Genomic DNA, 21,979 nt, shown 5'->3' on the forward strand with positions numbered 1-21,979 from the left:
TCCTACAAGTCTCGGGGACAGGGGCTGGGGCTGGGGAGGAGGGTATGTGCTGGGCCCCCACTCCCTGACTGCCACTGTCAGGAGTAGTCATTTGTCCTGGGTTTATTTGATGTCTGGGACTCCTCATTTAGTAGTAGTTACCAGTCGGGCTAGAATCTACAAGGTCAACAGTTCGAAACTAGCAGCTGCTTATGGGGGAGTGGCAAGCCTTTCTACTCCTGTAAAGAGTGACCCTCTCCGAACCCACAGGAGCAGTCCTACCCTGTCCAGGAGGTTCCCTGAGCCGGCATCGACTCCAGGCAGTGAGTTTAGTTTTCTGGAATTTCATGTCTCAGCCTTTCTCTGCCTCCTCTTCATTGCCTCTTTCTGACCCCTTCCTTCTCCCGGGCCACATGGCTGCCAGAGGGAAGAGGAGGAGCATCGACTATACCCCTTGGGGATTCCTCGCTCCAGCAGTCTCCCCATGGGTCCAAGCATCCCCTTACTTCCCCTGCCCTGAGGTATGAAAGCTGGGGAGAAGCAGAGCAGTTCTGGGATGTAGGTCAGAGCAGCTTGGTGGAGAGCATGAAGCTTAGCCAGAGGTCAGGCACCTGGCCCCTGCTCTCCTGCTGGGGGGCAGTTGGTGGTGACTCGCTAACCCCTGTGCCTATGGAGCCTCCTTTACTTGGACAAGTCTGTTGCGCTCCCAGATTATGAAGACTTAGGCTCTTCATAAGGAGCCCCAGTGCACAGTGTTGCCTGTCAGACTGCTAACCATAAGGTCCACAGTTCTAAACCACCAGCCTCTCCGAAAGAGAATGATAAGGCTTTCTAAACCCGTAAAGAGTTACTGCCTCAGACCCCACAGGGGCAGTTCTACCCTGTCCTATAGGGCTGCTATGTGTCGGAACAGACTCAATGGCAGTGTTTGGTTTTGGTAGCGTAATAGGTTACAAGTTGGACTGCTAATCACAAGGTCAGCAGTTCAAAACCATCAGCTTGGCTGGAGAATGATGAGGCTGTCTGCTCCTATAAAGGTTTACCCACATGGGAATGCACAGGGGGACGTTCTGCTTTGTCTTATAGGGTCGCTATGTGTCCTCATCGATTTGACTGCAGTGAGTTTGGTGTTTAGTTGGGGTTATGAAGGTGGTGGATGTGAAGGTCACTGCCTCAGCCCCTCCCTCCCCCCCCCCCCCCAACGCCACAGCAGGCACTTCCATCCCTGGAAACTGAAGCCAGTCATTAGGGTCCCATGGCTGCTATAGGGCAGAGAAGGGATTAGGACCCAGGGCATCCCTGTCTGTGATATCACATGGTGTAACGTGAACAAGTGCACAGCTAACACCGGGACAAACAGCAGATCTTCTCCAGGGCCCAGGCTCCGCACTCCGTGCTCCGTGCTTGGCACTCCGCAGCCAGCCCTCTGTGTGGAACTGCTGAGATCCCAAGCCATGTCCCCCTACTGTGTGCCAGGAGTCTGCCTAAGTGGAAAGACTACAAGGAGAGGATTGAGAAGCTTCAGAGCTGCTGCTGCTGATCGTGGTGTCTGCACTAGTTCCTTGGACCCCATGACCATTGTCACAGGAGAGTGGCTCAGAAAACAGATTTCTTGCTTTGAATTTCTGCAGGTGAGGCGAGAGTGATGAGGGATCTAGAGGTGAGCAGTGTGGTGAGGGATCTGGAGGTGAGCAGTGTGTGATGAGGGATCTGGAGGTGAGGAGAGTGATGAGGGATCTGGAGGTGAGGAGTATATAATGAGGGATCTGGAGGTGAGGAGTATAATCAGTGATCTGGAGGTAAGGAGTATGTGATGAGGGATGTGGAGGTGAGGAGAGTGTGATGAGGGTTCTGTATGTGAGCAGTGTGCAGTGAGAGATCTGCAGGTGAGCAATGTGCAATGAGAGATCTGGAGGTGAGGGATCTGGAGGTGAGCAGTATGTGATGAGGGATCTGAAGGTGAACAGAGTATGATGAGGGATCTGTAGGTAAGAAACATGAAATGAGGGATCTGGAGGTGAGAGTATAATGAGAGATCTGGAGGTGAGGAGTGGGGTGAGAGATCTGGAGGTGAGGAGTTGATGAGAGATCTGGACATTAGCAGTGTGTGGTAAGTGATCTGGAGGTGAGCAATGTATGATGAGTTATCTGGAGGTGAGGAGTGTGATGAGGGATCTGGAGGTGAGCAGTGTGTGATGAGGGATCTGGAGGTGAGGAGTGTGATGAGGGATCTGGAGGTGAGCAGTGTGTGATGAGGGATCGGGAGGTGAGGAGTGTGTGATGATGGATCTGGAGGTGAGCAGTGTGTGATGAGGGATCTGGAGGTGAGCATTGTGTGATGAGGGATCTGGAGGTGAGGAGTGTGGTGAGGGATCTGGAGGTGAGCAATGTATGATGAGTTATCTGGAGGTGAGGAGTGTGATGAGGGATCTGGAGGTGAGCAATGTATGATGAGTTATCTGGAGGTGAGGAGTGTGATGAGGGATCTGGAGGTGAGCAGTGTGTGATGAGGGATCTGGAGGTGAGGAGTGTGATGAGGGATCTGGAGGTGAGCAGTGTGTGATGAGGGATCTGGAGGTGAGGAGTGTGATGAGGGATCTGGAGGTGAGCAGTGTGTGAGTGATGAGGGATCTGGAGGTGAGCATTGTGTGATGAGGGATCTGGAGGTGAGGAGTGTGGTGAGGGATCTGGAGGTGAGCAGTGTATATTAAGGGATCTGGAGATGAGAGTGTGATGAGGGATCTGGAGGTGAGCAATGTATGATGAGTTATCTGGAGGTGAGGAGTGTGATGAGGGATCTGGAGGTGAGCAGTGTGTGATGAGGGATCTGGAGGTGAGGAGAGTGATGAGGGATCTGGAGGTGAGGAGTGTGCGGTGAAGGATCTGGAGGTGAGGAGAGTGATGAGGGATCTGGAGGTGAGGAGTGTGATGAGGGATCTGGAGGTGAGGAGTGTGATGAGGGATCTGGAGGTGAGCGGTGTGTGATGAGGGATCTGGAGGTGAGCAGTGTGTGAGTGATGAGGGATCTGGAGGTGAGCAGTGTGTGAGTGATGAGGGATCTGGAGGTGAGCAGTGTGTGATGAGGGATCTGGAGGTGAGGAGTGTGATGAGGGATCTGGAGGTGAGCAGTGTGTGATGAGGGATCTGGAGGTGAGGAGTGTGATGAGGGATCTGGAGGTGAGCAGTGTGTGAGTGATGAGGGATCTGGAGGTGAGCAGTGTGTGAGTGATGAGGGATCTGGAGGTGAGCAGTGTGTGAGTGATGAGGGATCTGGAGGTGAGCAGTGTGTGAGTGATGAGGGATCTGGAGGTGAGCAGTGTGCGGTGAAGGATCTGGAGGTGAGGAGTGTGATGAGGGATCTGGAGGTGAGCAGTGTGTGATGAGGGATCTGGAGGTGAGCAGTGTGTGATGATGGATCTGGAGGTGAGGAGTGTGTGGTGAGGGATCTGGAGGTGAGCAGTGTGTGAGTGATGAGGGATCTGGAGGTGAGCAGTGTGTGATGAGGGATCTGGAGGTGAGCAGTGTGTGATGAGGGATCTGGAGGTGAGGAGTGTGTGATGAGGGATCTGGAGGTGAGCAGTGTGTGATGAGGGATCTGGAGGTGAGGAGTGTGCGGTGAAGGATCTGGAGGTGAGCAGTGTGTGATGAGGGATCTGGAGGTGAGGAGTGTGATGAGGGATCTGGAGGTGAGGAGTGTGATGAGGGATCTGGAGGTCAGCAGTGTGTGGTGAGGGTGGCAGACATGCTGACGGTTTTTGAGGGCCCTGTGGAAGGACCTGAGCCCTCCCTCTCCCTGGTCTCAGGTGACAGTTGGAAGGAGATCTTTGTTGTTCCCTGACCCACCGCTGTACTCCTGGAGTCTCCATCTTCTTGGTGCCTTTCCTATGGACCCCACTCATGGCGAGCTAGAGCCCACCCTCTTCCCAACTTCCATTAAGTGATCACATCTTCAGAGATCGTATTTCCGGTGTGCAGGGGCTCGGTCTCCATCCTGTTTTGTTTTGTTGTGGCGCTCTCCCCCACTCACTCCCTGCCATGGAGTTGATGCCTAGTGAAGCTCGCCAACAGGGTGGCGCTGCCTGCGTGGCTTCTGAGATGCCACTCTTCATGGGACTTGACAGCCCCGTCTTTCTCCTGCAGTGGTTTCCACATGCGGACTGGCAGTTAGCAGCCCAGCACAGAACCACGAAGCCACCAGGGATGCTTTCCATGCAACACAACTTTTGTTTATATAGAAAAGGGGTTTTTCCTTGGCCAAGAGCATTCTACTCACTAGAATGTCGATGTGCTTGTTACAACTCCACTTGTGTGAGTTACGTGAGACAAGTGGAGATGCCCCGGCTGCGAGGGTCTGCGGAAAACAGGATCTAGTGGGCTGCTTCAGGAGCTGCCTCGCTCTGGGTGTGTCATGGGCCTCTCTGGGCAGAGCTGAGTGCTCCTGGAGGCTCAGATGCTGATAAGCTCTGGGGACCTTCTGGTGTGACTCCCCGCTCCCTAGCTGGGCATAGTGGTATCCTCCCCGAGGACATTCCACACCCTCCCTCTCCAGCCGCTGCCCACTTGCTCTGTTCACCAGGGCTGGCTGAGGAGTTAACTTCCTTCTTGGGCAGAGGAAGGACTTGGGGGCGCCAACCTTGGAAGTGACCACGACAGTTCCCGGGGGACCTCTCCCCAGCACAGCAGGTGGATGTCCTCAGGACCACCTTTCTCCAGGCACTCCTAAGCCCTTGGCTCTTTCCTCTTTCATAGCCTTTCACAGAAACCAACCTCTCTGCTCTCACATCTCCATCATTTGTCTCCTTTCGCTCTCTGCCTCCCCCACTTTGCCCCGTGATCAGTCTCTCAATCTCAATCTCTCTGCCCTGAGCTGGTTGTCTGCCCTCGCCTCCTGTCTCCCTTCCTCTTCCCTTCCCTGTCGCCTCCTCCTCCGAATCTCAAGCGCTGCCTCTTTCCTTCTGCTGCAGTTCTGTTCCTGGCTCTCCTCGCCTCGTACTCTCCTCTGCTCGCTCCTGTCCCCTTGCTGTGTCTTCTGGGGAAGGTTACCGGGCGCCTCCAGGACTCCATGCCCACCCTGTACAGGCAGAGGAGAAAGCCAATCTCTAGGGAGTGTTTCCTGAGCAAAGGGAAGTTGGGGGATTTGAAAACCAAGGGTTATCATTCAAGAGCCTTCATTTTAGGGCCCCTGAAATGCGTATCTGTACAGGACAGTGTACTTTGAAACTCCTGCGCGGAGCCTGACACGACCATGCCTTTTTCCTTCAGATCACCCACCTGGTCACTCCCTCACCTGCCCACCTGCAGTCCCTTCGGGACCAAGAGTGCGCCCTCCCCAATGTGTCCTTTCCCCTGTTGGAGGAGATTCTGAACAGTCAGGTGGGAGAAGTTCCCACTTGCCTGGAGATGGATTCCATTATGCTCAGGCTTCCCCCCAAAATCCCAAACCCACTGCCATTGAGTGATGCCAACTCACAGCAACCCTTTAGGGCAGGGTAGAACTGTCCCCTGGATTTCTGAGACTCTTTACGGGAGTAGAAAGCCCTGTCTTTCTCTTGCTGGTGGTTTCAAACTGCTGACGTTGCCGTTAGAAGCCCAATGCATAGCCGCTATACCAATAGGGCTCCTATGCCTCGGCTTGCTGTTTTATATTGATATGAAACATATTGATGTCCTTTGACCTAGTGGTACATTGCACGATGATAATCAATGTGAGTGTGGGAGCTATTGCCTTCAACCTTCTGATTGGCACAGTGGCCACTCTGCCCAACTTGGACACAGCCGTTGTGCCACGTGAGCCGTGGGCAGGGACTCGGGACCCTGTTAGCGGCCCAGTGCGTAACCACTGCGGGTGCAGGTGTGGAGTCCTCTGAGGGAGCCCAGACACATCTCAGGACCATGGATGCCTTCACATGCCTTCGAGGCGATTTCTTGACACTGGGTCCCACAGAGTGGCCTCCCAAGATTGAGACAAATCCCCCTTGTACTCTACTGACCCCCACCCCTGAGAGCTCCTAGCCTGGAACGAGGGGTACAGACAAGCTCTTGACGGTAAGGCCCCCTTTCATGGGTTGGTACCCCCCTTTTTCTCCTCTCCAGAATGGTGTGCTCAGACCCAAGGGACGTTCTCCTGCAGTAAGGAGGGACGGGCCTCAGATGCCTGCACATTTTATTTAGGACCATAATCTTTTTCATTACTTGGTTTTCTGGGGACGTGGGCTGGAACGTTTCACAGGAATCGCCCGTGAGTTCAGGAGTTTTTACTTCTTATGGCCCAGTATTCTCAATTGGTGCTACTCTTGCCACTGAGTTCTTGGGTTCATCCATGGTCTGACAGTGTGTCTTTGGCATTAGGCTCTAAAGGTGTGGCTCGCTGTCTGTGTGACGCAAGGCCTTACTTTTCAGCGCAGGGGTGTTTACCTGGAATACTTCTGCAAGGGCTCCCGGCTGAAGAGGGCCTTTTCAGTGGAGTGGCTTGGAGGAAACAGAAATGCAGAGCCACCCCCAGGCTAAGCGCTGCTCCAGCTTGCTTACTCTTTGTATCCTTGGTAGCTGCTGACTGGCTTTCTGTGAGCGCTCCCTGACCTGCAGAGGAGGCAGCTGACAGCAAACGTTTCTGTTTGACTTGCTTCAGAGAGAAGAGTTAGGGGATTTGTTCTTGACGGAGCGAGGAGTGTACGGTGTGGGCCAGGGCCTGGGATGGCTCCAGCATGATGGGACCACCTGAGGGTGTTTTTCGCACCCTTCCGTCTTCCTTCCGGGGGGCCCAGCCACTGGACCCACGACCAAGCCCTGCTGAAAACCCCATTGGCCACACCCGGAGAGAGCAAACCCTCAGTGGACTCTTGGACTCCAGCCCATCTGCTTTCTCTGGGACTGGACAGAGCCTGGCCCTGCATGAGATGTCTTGGCCACTGTTCAGGACTCACTGGCATGAAGAAGTCAGGCCCAGTGGGGCCGACTCCGTAGAGAGTTACTGGGTGGCCAGACTGAGAGTCCGACCCAGGGTTGTGGCAGATATAGTGAGGAACCGGTTCTGACCGGATGCAGCTGACAGTCAGGGGCATGCCTTGACATAAGAAAGGAAGGATGACGGAAGGACAGAGACTGGGGTCACAGAAGCTGCCTAACCCCGGAAGTAACCTTCTCCTGTGGCTTAGGGAGACGGAGGTTAGGTCTTCCCAGCAGCAAAGGCATGAGCAGTCTGGCAACGTTCTAGAAAGTGAGCGAGGCTGAGGAGGAAGCAGAAGTGAGAGGGAGGAAGTCCTCAGGGCCATCCTGAGGAATCTGGACTCTCTTCCAAGCATGGTGGGAAGTCTCTGGGGAGTCCCCTTACCGCAGAGAGGCGGGAAAGATTTGTAACCTGGCTGGAAGAATCGGTAAGGAGACATTGTCGACCTCTTTTCACAGTCATGTCTGAACAGATAAAGGTCAGATGAAAGTAGTGAGGTTCCTGCTATGGGGGGCACTCAGTTCCCGCGTCAGGAGCCTCAGACACTACGATTCGGTCAGGCATGTGTGGGCTGGGGGTGGCAGCGCAGGCCCTGTGGCAACTAGAGCTTTGAACACGGTCCCCAGATATGTGGTCCACCTGGGGGCGCTGACCTTCGTTTTCTTTCAATACGAATGTCTTCTTTAGTTCCCAGATGGATGACATTCTAATACTGCGAGGCAGCGTGCATAGTGGCGGCGAGGACACGGGGGGCTGGCCCAGGCTGGGTGCTGCTCAGATACAAGGGCTGTGTGGACAGGTGGTCCGGGCAGCCGGCTGCCCACCCCGTGCTGGGATGGAGCTGCTTGCTTGGGGCCCCTGCTTGGGCGGGGCGGCTAGCTTTCCCCTCTTATCTCATGGCCTCCGTGCCATGGGAACCCGTGGGTGAGGTACCCCATTACCCAACTTGGCTGATCTCTGAAAGGCTGGCGGTTTGAGTCGACCCAGATCCACCTCAGAAGATCTGCTGATCGCCTTTCACAAACTAGTCATCAAAAATGCACATGAGTTGCCCGGGGTCAGAATCGACTTAAAAGTAATTACTTTCTTGGTTCACGTCACAGTGGGCCACCTGCCCCAGGCCCCTGCTTCCTCTGGCTGCCTGGTGTCCTCCTGGGGTGGCCACATGTGTGGCCCCTCTGGCCTGGCCCTTCTCGAAGTCACTCTTTGCAGGGAGAGAAGCAGTCAGCTGCAGATGGGGCTCCCAGGCACACCGCCAAGAGAGAAGGGTCTTAGCTACGCCTCCCTCCTCTCCTCACCTCCACTGGGCTTCCTCTGACTGGGATTCAACATACAGCCCTCTTCGTGGGAGGGCTGCCCATGCGGCTGTCTAGGGGAGCCACCCCCTGGTCTAGCCCTTCTTCCTTCAGACGCCTTTCTGCATGTCTGCCTTCTGCATGTCTGACTCAGGTCCTTCTATGAACTCCAGCCTCGGAGACCTTGCGACGTTTCCGGGCTCAGCAAGCAAGCATAGTCGAGTACTTTCCCCTCCATCTGCTGCTCCCCAGCCCCCCGCCCCCATTACAGCCTTCAAGTCTGGATTTTCTGAGGTGATGCTCCTTGGTTGCCATTTCCTTGGCCCCACCTCATGATGGGTGACCCCTGTCCGCCGGAGCCACACACCGTCTGGCCTGACCCCTGCTTCCCCAGGTGGGTCAGGTGAGTGCCTTCCAACCTGGGGGTCATCTTCTAGCACAAAGACCACCTTGTTTTGCAACACCTCTGTGTTCTGGACCCCAAGGCCCTGCTGTCGGGCCTGGCGCTTGAGCAGGCCTGGGGGTCAAGATAGTGAGGTTGCTACCTGAGACCATCACCCCTATAGCTGTCCCATATAACCTCTATAACCCTAGCCACCTGCTGCCACCCCACAGACCAGGGAGGTCCCACAGGAACCAGAGACCAGTGCAGGTCTTAGAGGACTTGGGACCCAGGGCAGACAGCTTGGCGACGAACTGCTGCTCAGAAGGCTCCAGCAGTCGTGGGGCAGGGACGAGAGCGGCCAGGTTCTGCTGAAGCCTCTTGTCCCACGTTCTCCCGAGCATCTTCCCACAGAGGACCTGGTCGCTCTGGGCGGGCACTTGAGTAGAGGGAGCAACCTCCCCTGCCTGCCCCTCCCCCCTGCTGGGGCCCGGCTCCTTCCACATCTGCCCCAGTCACATCTGTTTGCCAAGAGCAGCAGTGGAAAAGAATGGGCAAGAGGCCTTTGGGAGAACCGGCTGCCTCGGCTATGAGCCTGGCGGACACGCATGGCTCTGTGGGCTGGGAGCTGCACATGGCGAGGAAGCCCAGGTTCACGTGAAACATGTTTGGGTAGTTGATATTTCACTAGTCTTGTGAATGCAGAATGCCAGATAACAAGATGGTCAGTAAGTGAGGAGCCCGTGTGTGGGGTACAATCCTGCTGAAATGCGGCTGCCACCCCCTGCCGTCAATTCTCCAGGTATGCTGCGAGTGGAGGAAGGGTGTTGAGGGGCAGTGGGCTACAGCTGGATTTTGTGTATTTTTCTTCCCTGTTACTTAACCGGGGGGTAGTGGTGACTTGTGGGGCCATGATCCAGAAGGTCAGCAGTTCGAAACCAGTAGCCGATCTGAGGGAGAAAGGTGGGACTTTCTCTGCTCGTGAACAGTTATACAGGGGCAGTTCGACAGCCCAGTTAAACAGGCCTGTCCTATGAGTCAGCATTGACTCGATGGCAATGAGGGTTGGCTTTTGATTCCCGTACCAGCCCGACATTCTTATTCTTCATCGGGGCATGCCATTTCCGAGTGCATGATCTCAAACTGCTGATTCACCCCAGCGCTTCCAGCCTCAGCGACATGAGCAGTCCCCTTCCCCCCTGCTGTTGGTATATGGCATTGCCGGCTCTTGCATCATAAGTCACATGGGAGTGGAAGTCTTCCCACCTCTGCCCTGGGTGGCAGAAATGGGTGTGCACCCACTAGCTGAAAGGTTGATGGTTCCGAACCACCGGCAGGGGTCTCAGAACACAGGCCTGGCAGTCTGCTTCTGAGGGGGAAGTAGACCATGTGGAGCAGTTCCATCTGGGTCCACGCATGGGGTCACCAGGAGGTAGCATCAACGCCATGGCAACCACCACCACCATCCTGATGTGAATGCAGGTGCTTGGGAAACTCCTCTACCCAAGTTGAAATAGCATCGCTGTCGGGATCACTCTGCGGCATGTCAGCTCGTAAACTTAGTGCTCCAAGGAGGAGGATTCAATGGGAGAGAATCGCACTCCATCCAGAAGAACTCAGAGGAACAATGATCTCTTTGGCTAAACCACCCATTCCAATCCAGCCGGTCCCAACCCGTAGCAGAGGGATACTGCTCCTATGGGGTGTCCAAGACTGTCAGTCCTTACAGGTGCAGACAGTCTCGTCTTTTCCCCTCGGAGCAGCTGCGGGCTGTGAATGCAGCCCAGCACTTAACCCATTGTGCCACTAGGGTGCCTTCATTTGGCTAGGGGAGTCTAACTTATTTGAGCCACTTCAGGGAAGTTTTGTTTCTGGTATCAGAATAGCCTGGGGCAAGCAAAGGGCCGTCTTTACAGTGATGAGCGAACTTGGCCTTTATTTTCATAGGTGTTTGTTTGTTTTAGCTTCTCCTTGTTTGAAACAACCTGGCAATTAAGCAGGTATGGGTCTTTAGAAACAAACAGGTATTCAGGAACCGACACAGGCAAAAGCCACTCCCCCCTCCTTCTCTGTGGAAGTAAAAGCATTCTGGGCCACAAGGCTGGCCATGCCTACTTGCCCCAAGGACCACCCAAGTGACTGTGTGAGACTAGCTTCCAGAAGGATAAGCTGAGTCATGAGGGGATGCAGGAGATGGGCCAATAAAAAGCCCTTTCCCTCGTTCCTGGGAGCATGAGCAGTCTCAGTCTGGTGTCTCCTGAAGCCTTAGCTACTTGCGCCTGCTCTCCACCCACAGAGGAAGTGCTCCCTGGCTCCATGGCTTCTGGAAAGACAGGATCCCTGGTGATGCCCATGGAGCTTATGCGGAGTAAATATTGACAAAGTAGTCTAAAGAGCAAACACTTTGACATTTGTAAGGCCTCTGTAAGGTCTTGTATATATTTATATAGCCAGATGAACCCCGCATACCAATTCTCCTCAACTTGCTCCAGCTCAATTCTGCATGAATCGCATATATGAGGCAGGGGGGGCGTTTGGGGACGGGGCCAGGGCAGAGGTCGTCCTCCTGGGAACACCCTGCACTTGGCTCAGGCATACAACTTCCTCGAGGCTTTTCAGGAGACCTGCTCCTCCAGGCGGAAGAAAGCGAGGGGAAAAAAAAAGAAGCCATCAGACCTGGTTGCCCACCCCCCCTCGGATTGTCATTGATAGACTTTCTTTTTACTTTGTGAACATTTTATTGATGTTTTTGTACTTTATATTTATTAAAGATTGAGTCTCAAAAATGTAATGAGTAAAAAATGCTTGCTTAATTTAAATTGTGAATCTGTCTGTTAAGAAATGCATTAGGGGTAGGAGAAGCATAAGACATATTAATTGACAGACAGGAACTGCTGTCTCTAAGGTTGATACAAGTAATTTATTACTTTAGAAATGAATGCCACCTCCAGAATGTGCTTCATTAATTTCAAATTTAGTTTTAATTTCAAGCTGTTGCCCCTTGAGAAGAATAAGGTGGCAAATTATGTTTGAAGAGCAGATTTTTTTTTTGCTCCAAAGAAACACCACATTTTAACTATTTAATTTTACAAATAAATGTGCCTGTCTACAATTTTTCATGGGAGCGGAGAAAATACTATAGGTAAGATGAACCCTTACTAATGGTTTCCCCCCCACACACCTTCTTTTTTTCATTTCCTCTCTCTCCTCCTCCCTCCCTCTCTGCCTTCCCGCCTGCCCGCCCGATCTCCCACCTGTTCCCACGGCAGCCTATGTTTCAGATGAGCTCAAGGCTGCTGCCCTGGCGGATGAAGACGTGGACCCGGAGGAGAGCCCGGCAGATGGAGAGCCCTCGGCCAAGTACGCGTGTCCGGAGAAGGAGCTTGGTAAGCCCTGCTCCAGTTACCAGAACTCCCCGGCGGCCGAGTTTTCCAGCCATGAGATGGACAGCGAGTCGCACACCAGTGAGACCAGTGACCGCATGGCTGACTTCGAGAGCGGCTCCATCAAGAATGAAGAGGAGGCGAAGGAGGTCACTGTGCCCCTGGAAGACACCACCGTGTCGGACAGCTTGGAGCAGATGAAAGCCGTGTACAACAACTTCCTCTCCAACTCCTACTGGTCCAACCTCAACCTCAACCTGCACCCGCCCTCGTCCGAGAAGAACAACGGCGGCAGCAGCAGCAGCAGCAGCAGCAGTAGCAGCAGCTGTGGCAGCGGCAGCTTCGACTGGCACCAGAGCGCCATGGCCAAGACGCTGCAGCAGGTGTCCCAGAGCCGCCTGCTGCCCGAGCCCAGCCTGTTCAGCACCGTGCAGCTGTACCGGCAGAGCAGCAAGCTCTACGGCTCCATCTTCACTGGGGCCAGCAAGTTCCGCTGCAAGGACTGCAGCGCAGCCTACGACACGCTGGTGGAGCTGACGGTGCACATGAACGAGACGGGCCACTACCGAGATGACAACCACGAGACGGATAACAACAACCCCAAGCGCTGGTCCAAGCCGCGCAAGCGCTCCTTGCTGGAGATGGAGGGGAAGGAAGACGCCCAGAAGGTGCTGAAGTGCATGTACTGTGGCCACTCCTTCGAGTCGCTCCAGGACTTGAGTGTCCATATGATCAAAACAAAACACTACCAAAAAGTGCCTCTGAAGGAACCCGTCACCCCCGTCGCCGCCAAAATCCTCCCGGCCTCACGGAAGAAAGCACTGCTGGAGCTGGAGCTCCCCAGCTCGCCGGACTCCACCGGCGGCACCCCCAAGGCCACGCTGGCCGACACCACGGACGCGCTTCAGAAGAACGCCAGCCCGTACATCACCCCGAACAACCGCTACGGCCACCAGAATGGGGCCAGCTACGCCTGGCACTTCGAGGCCCGCAAGGCCCAGATCCTGAAGTGCATGGAGTGTGGCGGCTCCCACGACACCCTGCAGGAGCTCACGGCCCACATGATGGTGACCGGCCACTTCATCAAGGTCACCAACTCCGCCATGAAGAAGGGGAAGCCCATCATGGAGACTCCCATCACGCCCACCATCACGACCCTGACTGACGAGAAGGTTCAGTCTGTGCCCCTGGCGGCCACCACCTTCACGTCCCCCTCCAACACACCTTCCAGCGTCTCCCCGAAACTGAACGTGGAGGTCAAGAAGGAGGTGGACAAGGAGAAAGCCGTCCACGACGAGAAGCCCAAGGAGAAGGAGAAGGCCGGCGAGGACGAGGAGAAGTACGACATCTCTTCCAAGTACCATTACTTGACCGAAAACGACTTAGAGGAGAGCCCCAAGGGGGGACTCGACATCCTGAAGTCCTTAGAGAACACCGTGACGTCAGCCATCAATAAGGCACAGAATGGCACCCCCAGCTGGGGGGGCTACCCCAGCATCCACGCCGCCTACCAGCTCCCCAACATGATGAAGTTGTCTCTGGGCTCCTCGGGGAAAAACACAGCCCTGAAGCCCATGTTTGCCACCAGCGACACGGTGTCTCCCACCAAGAGCCAGCCGCTAGTCTCTCCAGCCAGCAGCCAGACCTCCCCGATGCCCAAGACCAACTTCCACGCCATGGAGGAGCTGGTGAAAAAAGTCACCGAGAAAGTCGCCAAAGTGGAGGAGAAGATGAAGGAGCCGGAGGGCAAGCTGTCCCCACCCAAGCGGGCCACGCCGTCCCCGTGCAGCAGCGAAGTCAGCGAGCCCATCAAGATGGAGGCCCCCGGTGACGGGGGCTTCAAAAGCCAGGAGAGCAGCCCCAGCCCCCAGCAGGATGGGGGTAAGGAGGGGAGTCCCCCGACCGAGCCCGTGGAGAACGGCAAGGAGCTGAGGAAGCCCCTGAGCAGCGCCCTGAGCGGCAGCACCGCCATCATCACTGACCACCCGCCAGAGCAGCCTTTTGTCAACCCGTTGAGCGCCCTCCAGTCGGTCATGAACATCCACCTGGGCAAGGCTGCCAAGCCCTCCCTGCCTGCCCTGGACCCCATGAGCATGCTCTTCAAGATGAGCAACAGCCTGGCGGAGAAGGCGGCCGTCGCCACCCCACCACCCCTGCAGTCCAAGAAGGTGGACCACCTGGACCGCTATTTCTACCACGTCAGCAACGACCAGCCCATAGACTTGACAAAAGGGAAGAGTGACAAAGGCTGTTCTTTGGGTTCGGTGCTTTTGTCGCCCACATCCGCTTCCCCGGCAACCTCCTCATCCACGGTGACAACGGCAAAGACATCTGCCGTCGCATCATTCATGTCAAACTCGCCACTCCGCGAGAATGCCTTGTCAGATATCTCTGACATGCTGAAGAACTTGACAGAGAGCCACACGTCAAAATCCTCCACTCCTTCCAGCGTCTCCGAGAAGTCTGACATTGACGGGGCCACCTTGGAGGAGGCCGAGGAGGCGACCCCCGCGCAGAAGAGGAAGGGCCGCCAGTCAAACTGGAACCCCCAGCACCTGCTGATCCTGCAGGCCCAGTTTGCCGCCAGCCTGCGGCAGACCTCGGAGGGCAAGTACATCATGTCCGACCTGAGCCCCCAGGAGCGGATGCACATCTCCAGGTTCACGGGTCTCTCCATGACCACCATCAGCCACTGGCTGGCCAATGTGAAGTACCAGCTCCGAAGGACAGGTGGAACAAAGTTCCTCAAAAACCTGGACACTGGCCACCCCGTGTTCTTTTGTAACGACTGTGCGTCACAAATCAGGACCCCTTCCACGTACATCAGTCATCTCGAGTCTCACCTGGGTTTCCGCCTGCGGGACCTGTCCAAACTGTCCACCGAACAGATTAACAATCAAATAGCACAAACCAAGTCCCCCTCGGAAAAATTGGTGACGTCCTCCCCGGAGGAGGATCTGGGGACCTCCTACCAGTGCAAGCTGTGCAATCGGACCTTTGCGAGCAAGCACGCTGTCAAACTCCACCTTAGCAAAACCCACGGCAAGTCCCCGGAGGACCACCTCCTGTACGTGTCCGAGCTGGAGAAGCAGTAGCGTTGGCTTTTGGCGGGAGGGACTTCTCCTTTGCGGTGAGGGACGCCTGGGCAGGCACTTCCGGGCCCCCTCCGTCTTGTTCTTGGCACATGTTCTTATTTTAACCGCAGAGCACCAGCCTGGGCCGGACCGTTTTGTATCCGTGTACAGTGTTTCCTAGAGGTGCATCATCAGCTGTTGTGACTGGTAAAACTGCGAAGGGTACAATGCCGTGGTAAAGTGTTTGGGACTTTGTGTACATGGGATTTAGTGGTAAGCATCCGCTCTGGTGCTTCAAGCTGCATGCATTAACAGACAGTGTAAGCATTTATAACGAACCCGGGCACGTGCGCGTCCCCCTCACCCTTTCGTCTTCAGCCCTGAGTACTTTGAAGCACTTTTGCATTAATTTGGTTATAAAATGAAATACTAATAATGTATGAAGCTCTGTTTTTAAACTCCTCTACCAGCTTAGTTATAATGAATAATATGGCCCTCCACTTACGCAGGTCTGCAGGGGTATTACACGCCTTGAAACTTAAAAGAATATTATTTTCACATGGAAACATAGATGTATATATTGTATAGATTTCAGACTCTCTTATGAAAGAAAAAATGTGATTGTGATTAAATGACCAGTTTCTTTTCTTTTTCTCCCCCGCCCCCTGCACTTAGAGCAACCGTGTTTTTATGTACCTACTATGCTCCGGGCATATGCTGTGCCTCTGTATAGTGTATATTTTGTTGTTTTTGTTTCTTGGTTGTTGTTTTTTTTAAGGTCTATGGGTTTTGTTTTTGTTTGTTTTGTTTTGTTTTTACAAGCAAACGTTGTAAATTATACAGAAGATACCACAGATAGCATTTATAAAGTATACAGAAACATTATCCGAAAGCAAAGTATGATCGTTTGTTTTGCGATACAGTACATCTATATTGATAGAGGCTCCTGTTTAAATTATGCATATTTATTAGCACCGCATTGCCATTTGTTCCGAGCAGTCTGGGTGAAGGCGGCTCGGAACGAAATGCAGCTGCCGCAGAGGCAGCCGAACCACGTTGCACACGGTCTTTCAATGGATCTATTAGGAATCAGAGCGCATTCAAAATCAGCTCAGTGCTCAAAGGGTTAAGCTAATTTGAAAAGGAGAAGAAAAAAAGAACCAAAAAAAGAAAAAGAGCTTGTGCTGTATTTCCTAAACATTGAAAAAAAAAACAAAGAAAAGAAAAGCCTTTAAAACGTTTCGTACTGTAATGCTTTGCTTAAAAGTCCTGGGCATTCTGTGACCCCACCCCTTCCACTTATTTATGAGCCCTCTTGGTTGCCGTTCCGTGTGGTAGGATGCCTTTTTATTTCCATTGGTAACTTTCTGTTTTGTTCTTCCTGATGATTCTTCTAAGATCCCACACTGCAGCTCCGGTGGTAGGCCTCTCTGAAAGGTAACCCGTGGTTACCGGCTCTCCCAGCGATTCTGTTCGCCTCCGTTTTTGGCAGTTAATTTGCAGAAGTAACTGACAGCTGACACCATCTGAGAACCTATGTATAAAATATTGGCATGTAAACAGCACAGACACTGTAGCACACGCTGCGCCCTGTGTTCTTGTCGACAATGAAGCACCGGTATGTGACTCTTCATAGAACCCTTTTTTCTACGGCAGCATTAAAATTGTCTTTTTGCTATAATTTTGGTGTTGCGTTCACAATTATGTCTGAAATGTGCTACGACTAACGAGCACATTAAAATGGAATTGTGTGCGAGCTGTTTATGACTGAGTCGGTGCTCTGTCTGCCAGGTGCTGGCAGCCGGCACCGGGCTTAAATCAGGCGAGGTGCAGTGAACTTTGGCATGTGGGGAGCAGGGAGCGTGTCCTCGGGGGTGGCGCCAACAGAATGCTCCCCGGGAAGGAGAGGCAGCGAGCGGAGCAACAGAGCATGCCAAAGCGGGGAAGGAATCCGCATGAGATCAGGGCCTCCCTTGCTAAGTGACGTCATCATAGACTGCAGTCGCTGTGCTCCGTCTTCCCGGTGGCCTGGTGGGGAGAAGTCAGGGGTGTGAAGTATGTGGAGGGAGGAAGGGCGGTCTTTGGAACGGTTTGCACTGGGCGAGTGAGCACTGGGGTTTCCCACAGCAGGCCACGGCGCACGCCGAGCTGGGTAGACGGACTTGGGAGTCCACAGACTCTCAGAGAGCAGCCACACATAACTAGGGGAGGGGGCTGGACCCATAGGCAGGGGATGGGGAGCATTTATATGATAATCACAAGCTTTTATTAGCCCTGGCAAATCGTGCCAACAAAACGCTGGGAACATCGTGTAAAATTGTAAAGTACCTTTATTACTATATTCAAATCACTCTCGTAGTTAGGCAGAATTGTACCTCCTAACCTAGAATTATACAAACGAGAGATGGATTACATCCCTGTAATACGGAAAACACCTCAACTCGAAAAGAGAAAAAAAAATTTAAATACGCTTTTATTAAAAATTTAAATTAAGCCCTTTCAGAGATGTTCGGTAACACGCCTACGTGTTTCTCGCGTTCTTCCCCACCCTTTTTGTCAAAATGATTCCCAAATTCCCATCAACTCGGTTCTCACTCAGGCAGCCATCGCTCTCCGGGGAACGACAGACAACCTCCCCGGAGGTTAAGCCTGGTTCAGGGCAAGCCGTGGCCTCACCTGGTGAGGAGGGCATGCAGGTGGTATGGAAGGGGGTTCTCCTTTGGGCTCCTGGGCATCCCCCATCTCCTCTGGGGCCAGCCCGGGCACACTCTGGTCACCCCTGGTCCCGTTGACCTAGGGGAACCTGCCCCCAGGAGCCTGGCCCAGGGGACGGAGACACCCTCCCCCCGTGCCTCCCGCATCTCCACATCCTGGAGCCCAGATTCCCACTCTTGAATTTTCACAGGTTAAATATAGCATCGGTTTATTAGAATCCACAGTCCTGTGTCGAACAGATTAAACTGACAACACTTCTATCACCACAAGGCCCATGTGGCTGGAAGGGAGGTGGGGGTGGGGGGTGCGAGTGATGGCAGAAACCCCCCCCTTTACAGTTTGGGAGACAAACCTGACACCCTGCCCATCTCCTCATCACCCCACCTTCAAGAGGATCTTTGGGAGTTTTCAATTTGGGCTAGCTGTGAGGATTTGCAGCCAAGGTGGGCAGCAGGTTAAATGTCTCGCTTAGCACGGGAGTCAGAGGGGTAGCCAGGAAAGGAGTGCTCACATTCATGTTCCCTTCAGGGCAGTGGAGGCTCCAGACAACACCTGCCCACCCCCACTGACACAGGGGCAGCCCCTAAGCCGTGCAGAATGGGGGACATGACAGGTTAGGGCCTCACCCCCTCGGTCCTGCAAAGCCATTTTGCTCTGGAGTTCACTGAACAAACCTTCCTGTGATTGAGAAGCCGGCCAGTGTCCAATGAGACGACGTCTATCGCCCAGATGGCCTGGGATGCCATGGGCACACTCAAACCACGTCCCGAGGCTCACGGAGGTACGGGCCAGTTCTCAAGGAAGCTTGCCGAAGCTAACAGCATTGCGGTCAGTCCAGCTGAGGCTCTGGACCAGTGATTCGCAACCTTCCTGCTGCCGTGACCCTTTAATACACTTCCTCCTGTTGTGACCCCAACCATAAAATTATTTCCGTTGCTACTTCATAACTGCCATTTTGCTACTGCTATGAATCAGGCAACCCCTGTGAAAGGGTTGTTCTACCACCCCCCCCAAAGGGGTCACGACCCACAGGTTGAGAACAGCTAGCTACTCTAGACAGTCCCAGGGAGGAGAAGGTGGTGAGAAGCGAAGGAGGCTTGAATCACAGGTGTGCAGGTGACCCCGACCTCACCCTGCCCAAGCCCAGGCGCTCGCCGCCCACTGTAGATCTTCCAGCCATCACATTTACGCAGTATCTTAAAATAACATTTGTGATAAATGTGCAATTTAACTAATTTATGGTGCTATGATGTGCTCAGGGCTACATGCGAGATGAAAATCTTAAATGGAGCCTGAACAGCTCACTTCACAACAAGAAATCAATATGCCACATCTTAGCTCTGCGCTGCAGTCCACAGTTAGCAAAAATATCCGTGATGTAGCTTTAAATTTATCAGCAAGAATTCTATAATTAACCCGCCTCTTACATGGGAGTTAGAGAGGTTGGCGACAACGAGGCCTGGCATCTCCTGGCATCTTGGTTCCCTTTGCACTCGGCGAAAGGAAAAGAGAAATATTGAGATGCACCCATCGTGCCCAGGGGGCCGCCGTGCAGCCGGGGGTGGACTGAGCGCAGGGCAGTGCACTGCACACAGACCTGCCCCACGGGCAGGCCACGTCAGCAAGGTGGGCTTCAGCCCCTGGCTCCTGACCACCTACTTGCTCCCCAAACTTGGTGACAACGTATTTAAAAGGTAAAAAAAGGCTGGACATCCTGCCCAGCCATGGAGAAAGCTAAGTTCCATTTGGAGGAAGTGTACCTCTGAAGGGAGAGAGAGAAAGAGAGAGACCCGAGCCAGTGGGAAGCCAGCCTGCCTTTACTAAATCCTGTGTTAAAACGATTGTCTCCAGAGTTGGCTGCGTGATTTAATAAAATAAATAAATAAACTTTTTTATTTCTTCTAATTCTTCTGTGACCGTTCTTCTGCCATTGGAAACCTGTAACCGCACTGTCCTTGACTGGCGGCTTTAGCACAGAAATCATGCACTCTGTGCGACAGGCAGCCACCCTAAGAAGGAAGAAGCCGCGCACACACAGATAACCCCCAACATCACGCTTTAGCAATAAATACTTTAAAATAATACCCATTATCCTGTGAGCTAATGGAGAAAGGACCATTGTTACGCTGCCCGAGCCAGTTCTTTTGGTGGTAGAAACACTAGCCTTGATTGCCCCGGGATTTATCGCATGTAATCTCCTTTGGCACAAGAAATGCATTTCTCTTAGCACCCACGTGCCAGTCGATGCCTCTCAGAGAAAAGACAGGTTCTGGATAAAGGTTCCTCCGGTGCTCCTCGGACTCAGCTCCTGAGGGCACTGGCCTTTGCAGACATGCCATAGCTCGCCCCTGGGAGTGCCGCTTCCCTTCCCAGAGGGGAGAGCTCTTGCCTCTGTTCCGTGAGCTGCCACCCCGTGCAGGTTGGCAGCTCCCAGTGGCGTGCTGAGGAGTGAGGACACTCTGGTCTTATGGTCTCTGCTCACCAGTGGGACTCCTCAAGCCTGAGGGGTTTGCTGTTTGACTGGCAGGAGCCATTTTCCTGTTCCCAAGAACTTGGTAAGATGTGCCTCTAACAGCACCCTAAAGATAAGCAGCCCCCCAAACTTCCGCCTGGTGAGCCTCTCAGACCATGCCCCTGGCTCTGCCCAGACCGTGGACTTGCCAAGTTATGGGTCAGCGGCCTCATAGTCCAGGGGCTGCCCAGCTGGGCTGATGGTGGCTAAGGCCAGTGCTCTGGACAGAAGTGGCCTTAGACATCCAGGTCCAGCATCTGGGTGTCCCCCCTCTGGTCTCAGGGGCCAGGTGTATTCAACGTTCAGTCTAAGCCTGGAAGATCAGAGGCACTGAGTTCCTGTGGCTTTTGTGTAATAGCATGTACTCCTACCTTCTCCATCAATCATCCCTGAGGGTAATGATGATAATCAAGGTGACCCCACTCCAGAGATGAACACCTACAATTAGCTCATTCAGGAATTCAGATCCACCCTCGTTTACTGCCAGGGCAGCACCACTGGCCACGGGGCTACCTCAATTTCAAGTACATTAAGATGACAACTTGAGCCTCTTGGTCATGCCACATGTTCAGTGTTCAGTAGCCACTCGTGTGTGTGTGTGTGTGTCGGGGAGAGGAGGGCAGGGGTGGGGGTGTGGGGAGGTGGGTAGCGCAGATCTGAAAGTTTCCATCATCACAGAAAGTTCCATTAGAGAGTGCTGCCCCTAGGTTTATAGGGCATTAGTCCTAAGCCAGCACTCCTGCCTCTATGAGCAAAGTCCCCGAGTATTTCCAAAAATCTTTATTGTGCCAATATGGGCGCAGGCAACACTCTCACATGCTAGTATCTCTGATCAAAGCCAAGGACGCAGGTAATTAACCTTGAGCATGAAATTATAAACAGAAGTGCAGGCATCAGTGTATGAATTTGCCGAGCAGTCCCCCAGCTGGGGGCTTGAGCAGGTCTACAAAGCCCAAAGATCTGAGGTGGCACTGACCTTGCTCTGCCCTGAGCTGGCAATGACTCTGAGGGTCTGACTCTTCCCTGCTCTCTCTGCCCAGGTGGGCTTGAATCCCCTCTGGGCCTTGCACACACACACTAGTTTCTGTGGCTTGGAGGGGGGGGAGTGGGGGGGGGGCTTGCCTGCCCCTCTCATGCAGGGACAGAAGCGATACACATGTCTGCAGACCACCCCCACCACCTCTCCTGACACCCAGCCCCAGGCCACAGGGGAGTCTACCCTCCTCTTTTTAAAAATTAAAATATATATATATTTAATGGGGATTTTGAAATGTCTTCTTAAATAATTTTTGGAGAGGAGGGGCTGGGGGGTATGCTTTAAAAAGTATTAGGTAGTCACATTTCACTTCCATTTTTTCCCCCCACAGCACGATTCCAGGGACACTTTTATGAGGATCATAATTGTGAGTTAGAGATCTCCCAGGTCAAGTGAAATGAAATTACGAGAAACTGAAACCTGTTTTAATTGGAGCATTTATGGCCCAAAGAAGTCCTAGCGGCTGCTGCTTTTTTCCACCCTACCCCGCTTCTGTGAGACTCCCTGGCTCGTGGCGAGAGCGGCATCTGGAATCCCGGGCTGAGTCAACGGGGGGCCGGGAGAGCCCAGGGAGAAAGGGAGAGTGGATGAGGTAGGGGTGTCAGGCAAGAGTCATTTTCTTAGCTTAAAAAGAAGGAAAAAAAGATGGAGGCACAG

General features: G+C 53.5%; 1 protein-coding gene across 2 annotated transcripts in view; it reads left to right on the plus strand.

Moving 5' to 3' along the window:
• The window catches only part of TSHZ3 (teashirt zinc finger homeobox 3), an 87,788-nt gene extending 71,048 nt beyond the window's left edge, over window positions 1-16,740 (plus strand). The window contains exons 1-2 of one of the 2 annotated variants that reach the window (XM_075537180.1): window positions 7,009-7,352; window positions 11,872-16,740. In XM_075537180.1, coding sequence (XP_075393295.1) covers window positions 12,045-15,080 — 3,036 coding nt within the window. In that variant the 5' untranslated portion in view covers window positions 7,009-7,352; window positions 11,872-12,044 and the 3' untranslated portion in view covers window positions 15,081-16,740. Of the gene's footprint in view, window positions 1-7,008; window positions 7,353-11,871 lie in introns of those variants that run through there. The other variant, XM_075537179.1, reaches the window with a different exon arrangement.
• The last annotated feature ends 5,239 nt before the right edge of the window (window positions 16,741-21,979 follow it).

Source organism: Tenrec ecaudatus, chromosome 18, assembly GCF_050624435.1.
Source record: "Tenrec ecaudatus isolate mTenEca1 chromosome 18, mTenEca1.hap1, whole genome shotgun sequence".
NCBI classification, from domain to species: Eukaryota; Metazoa; Chordata; class Mammalia; order Afrosoricida; family Tenrecidae; genus Tenrec; species Tenrec ecaudatus.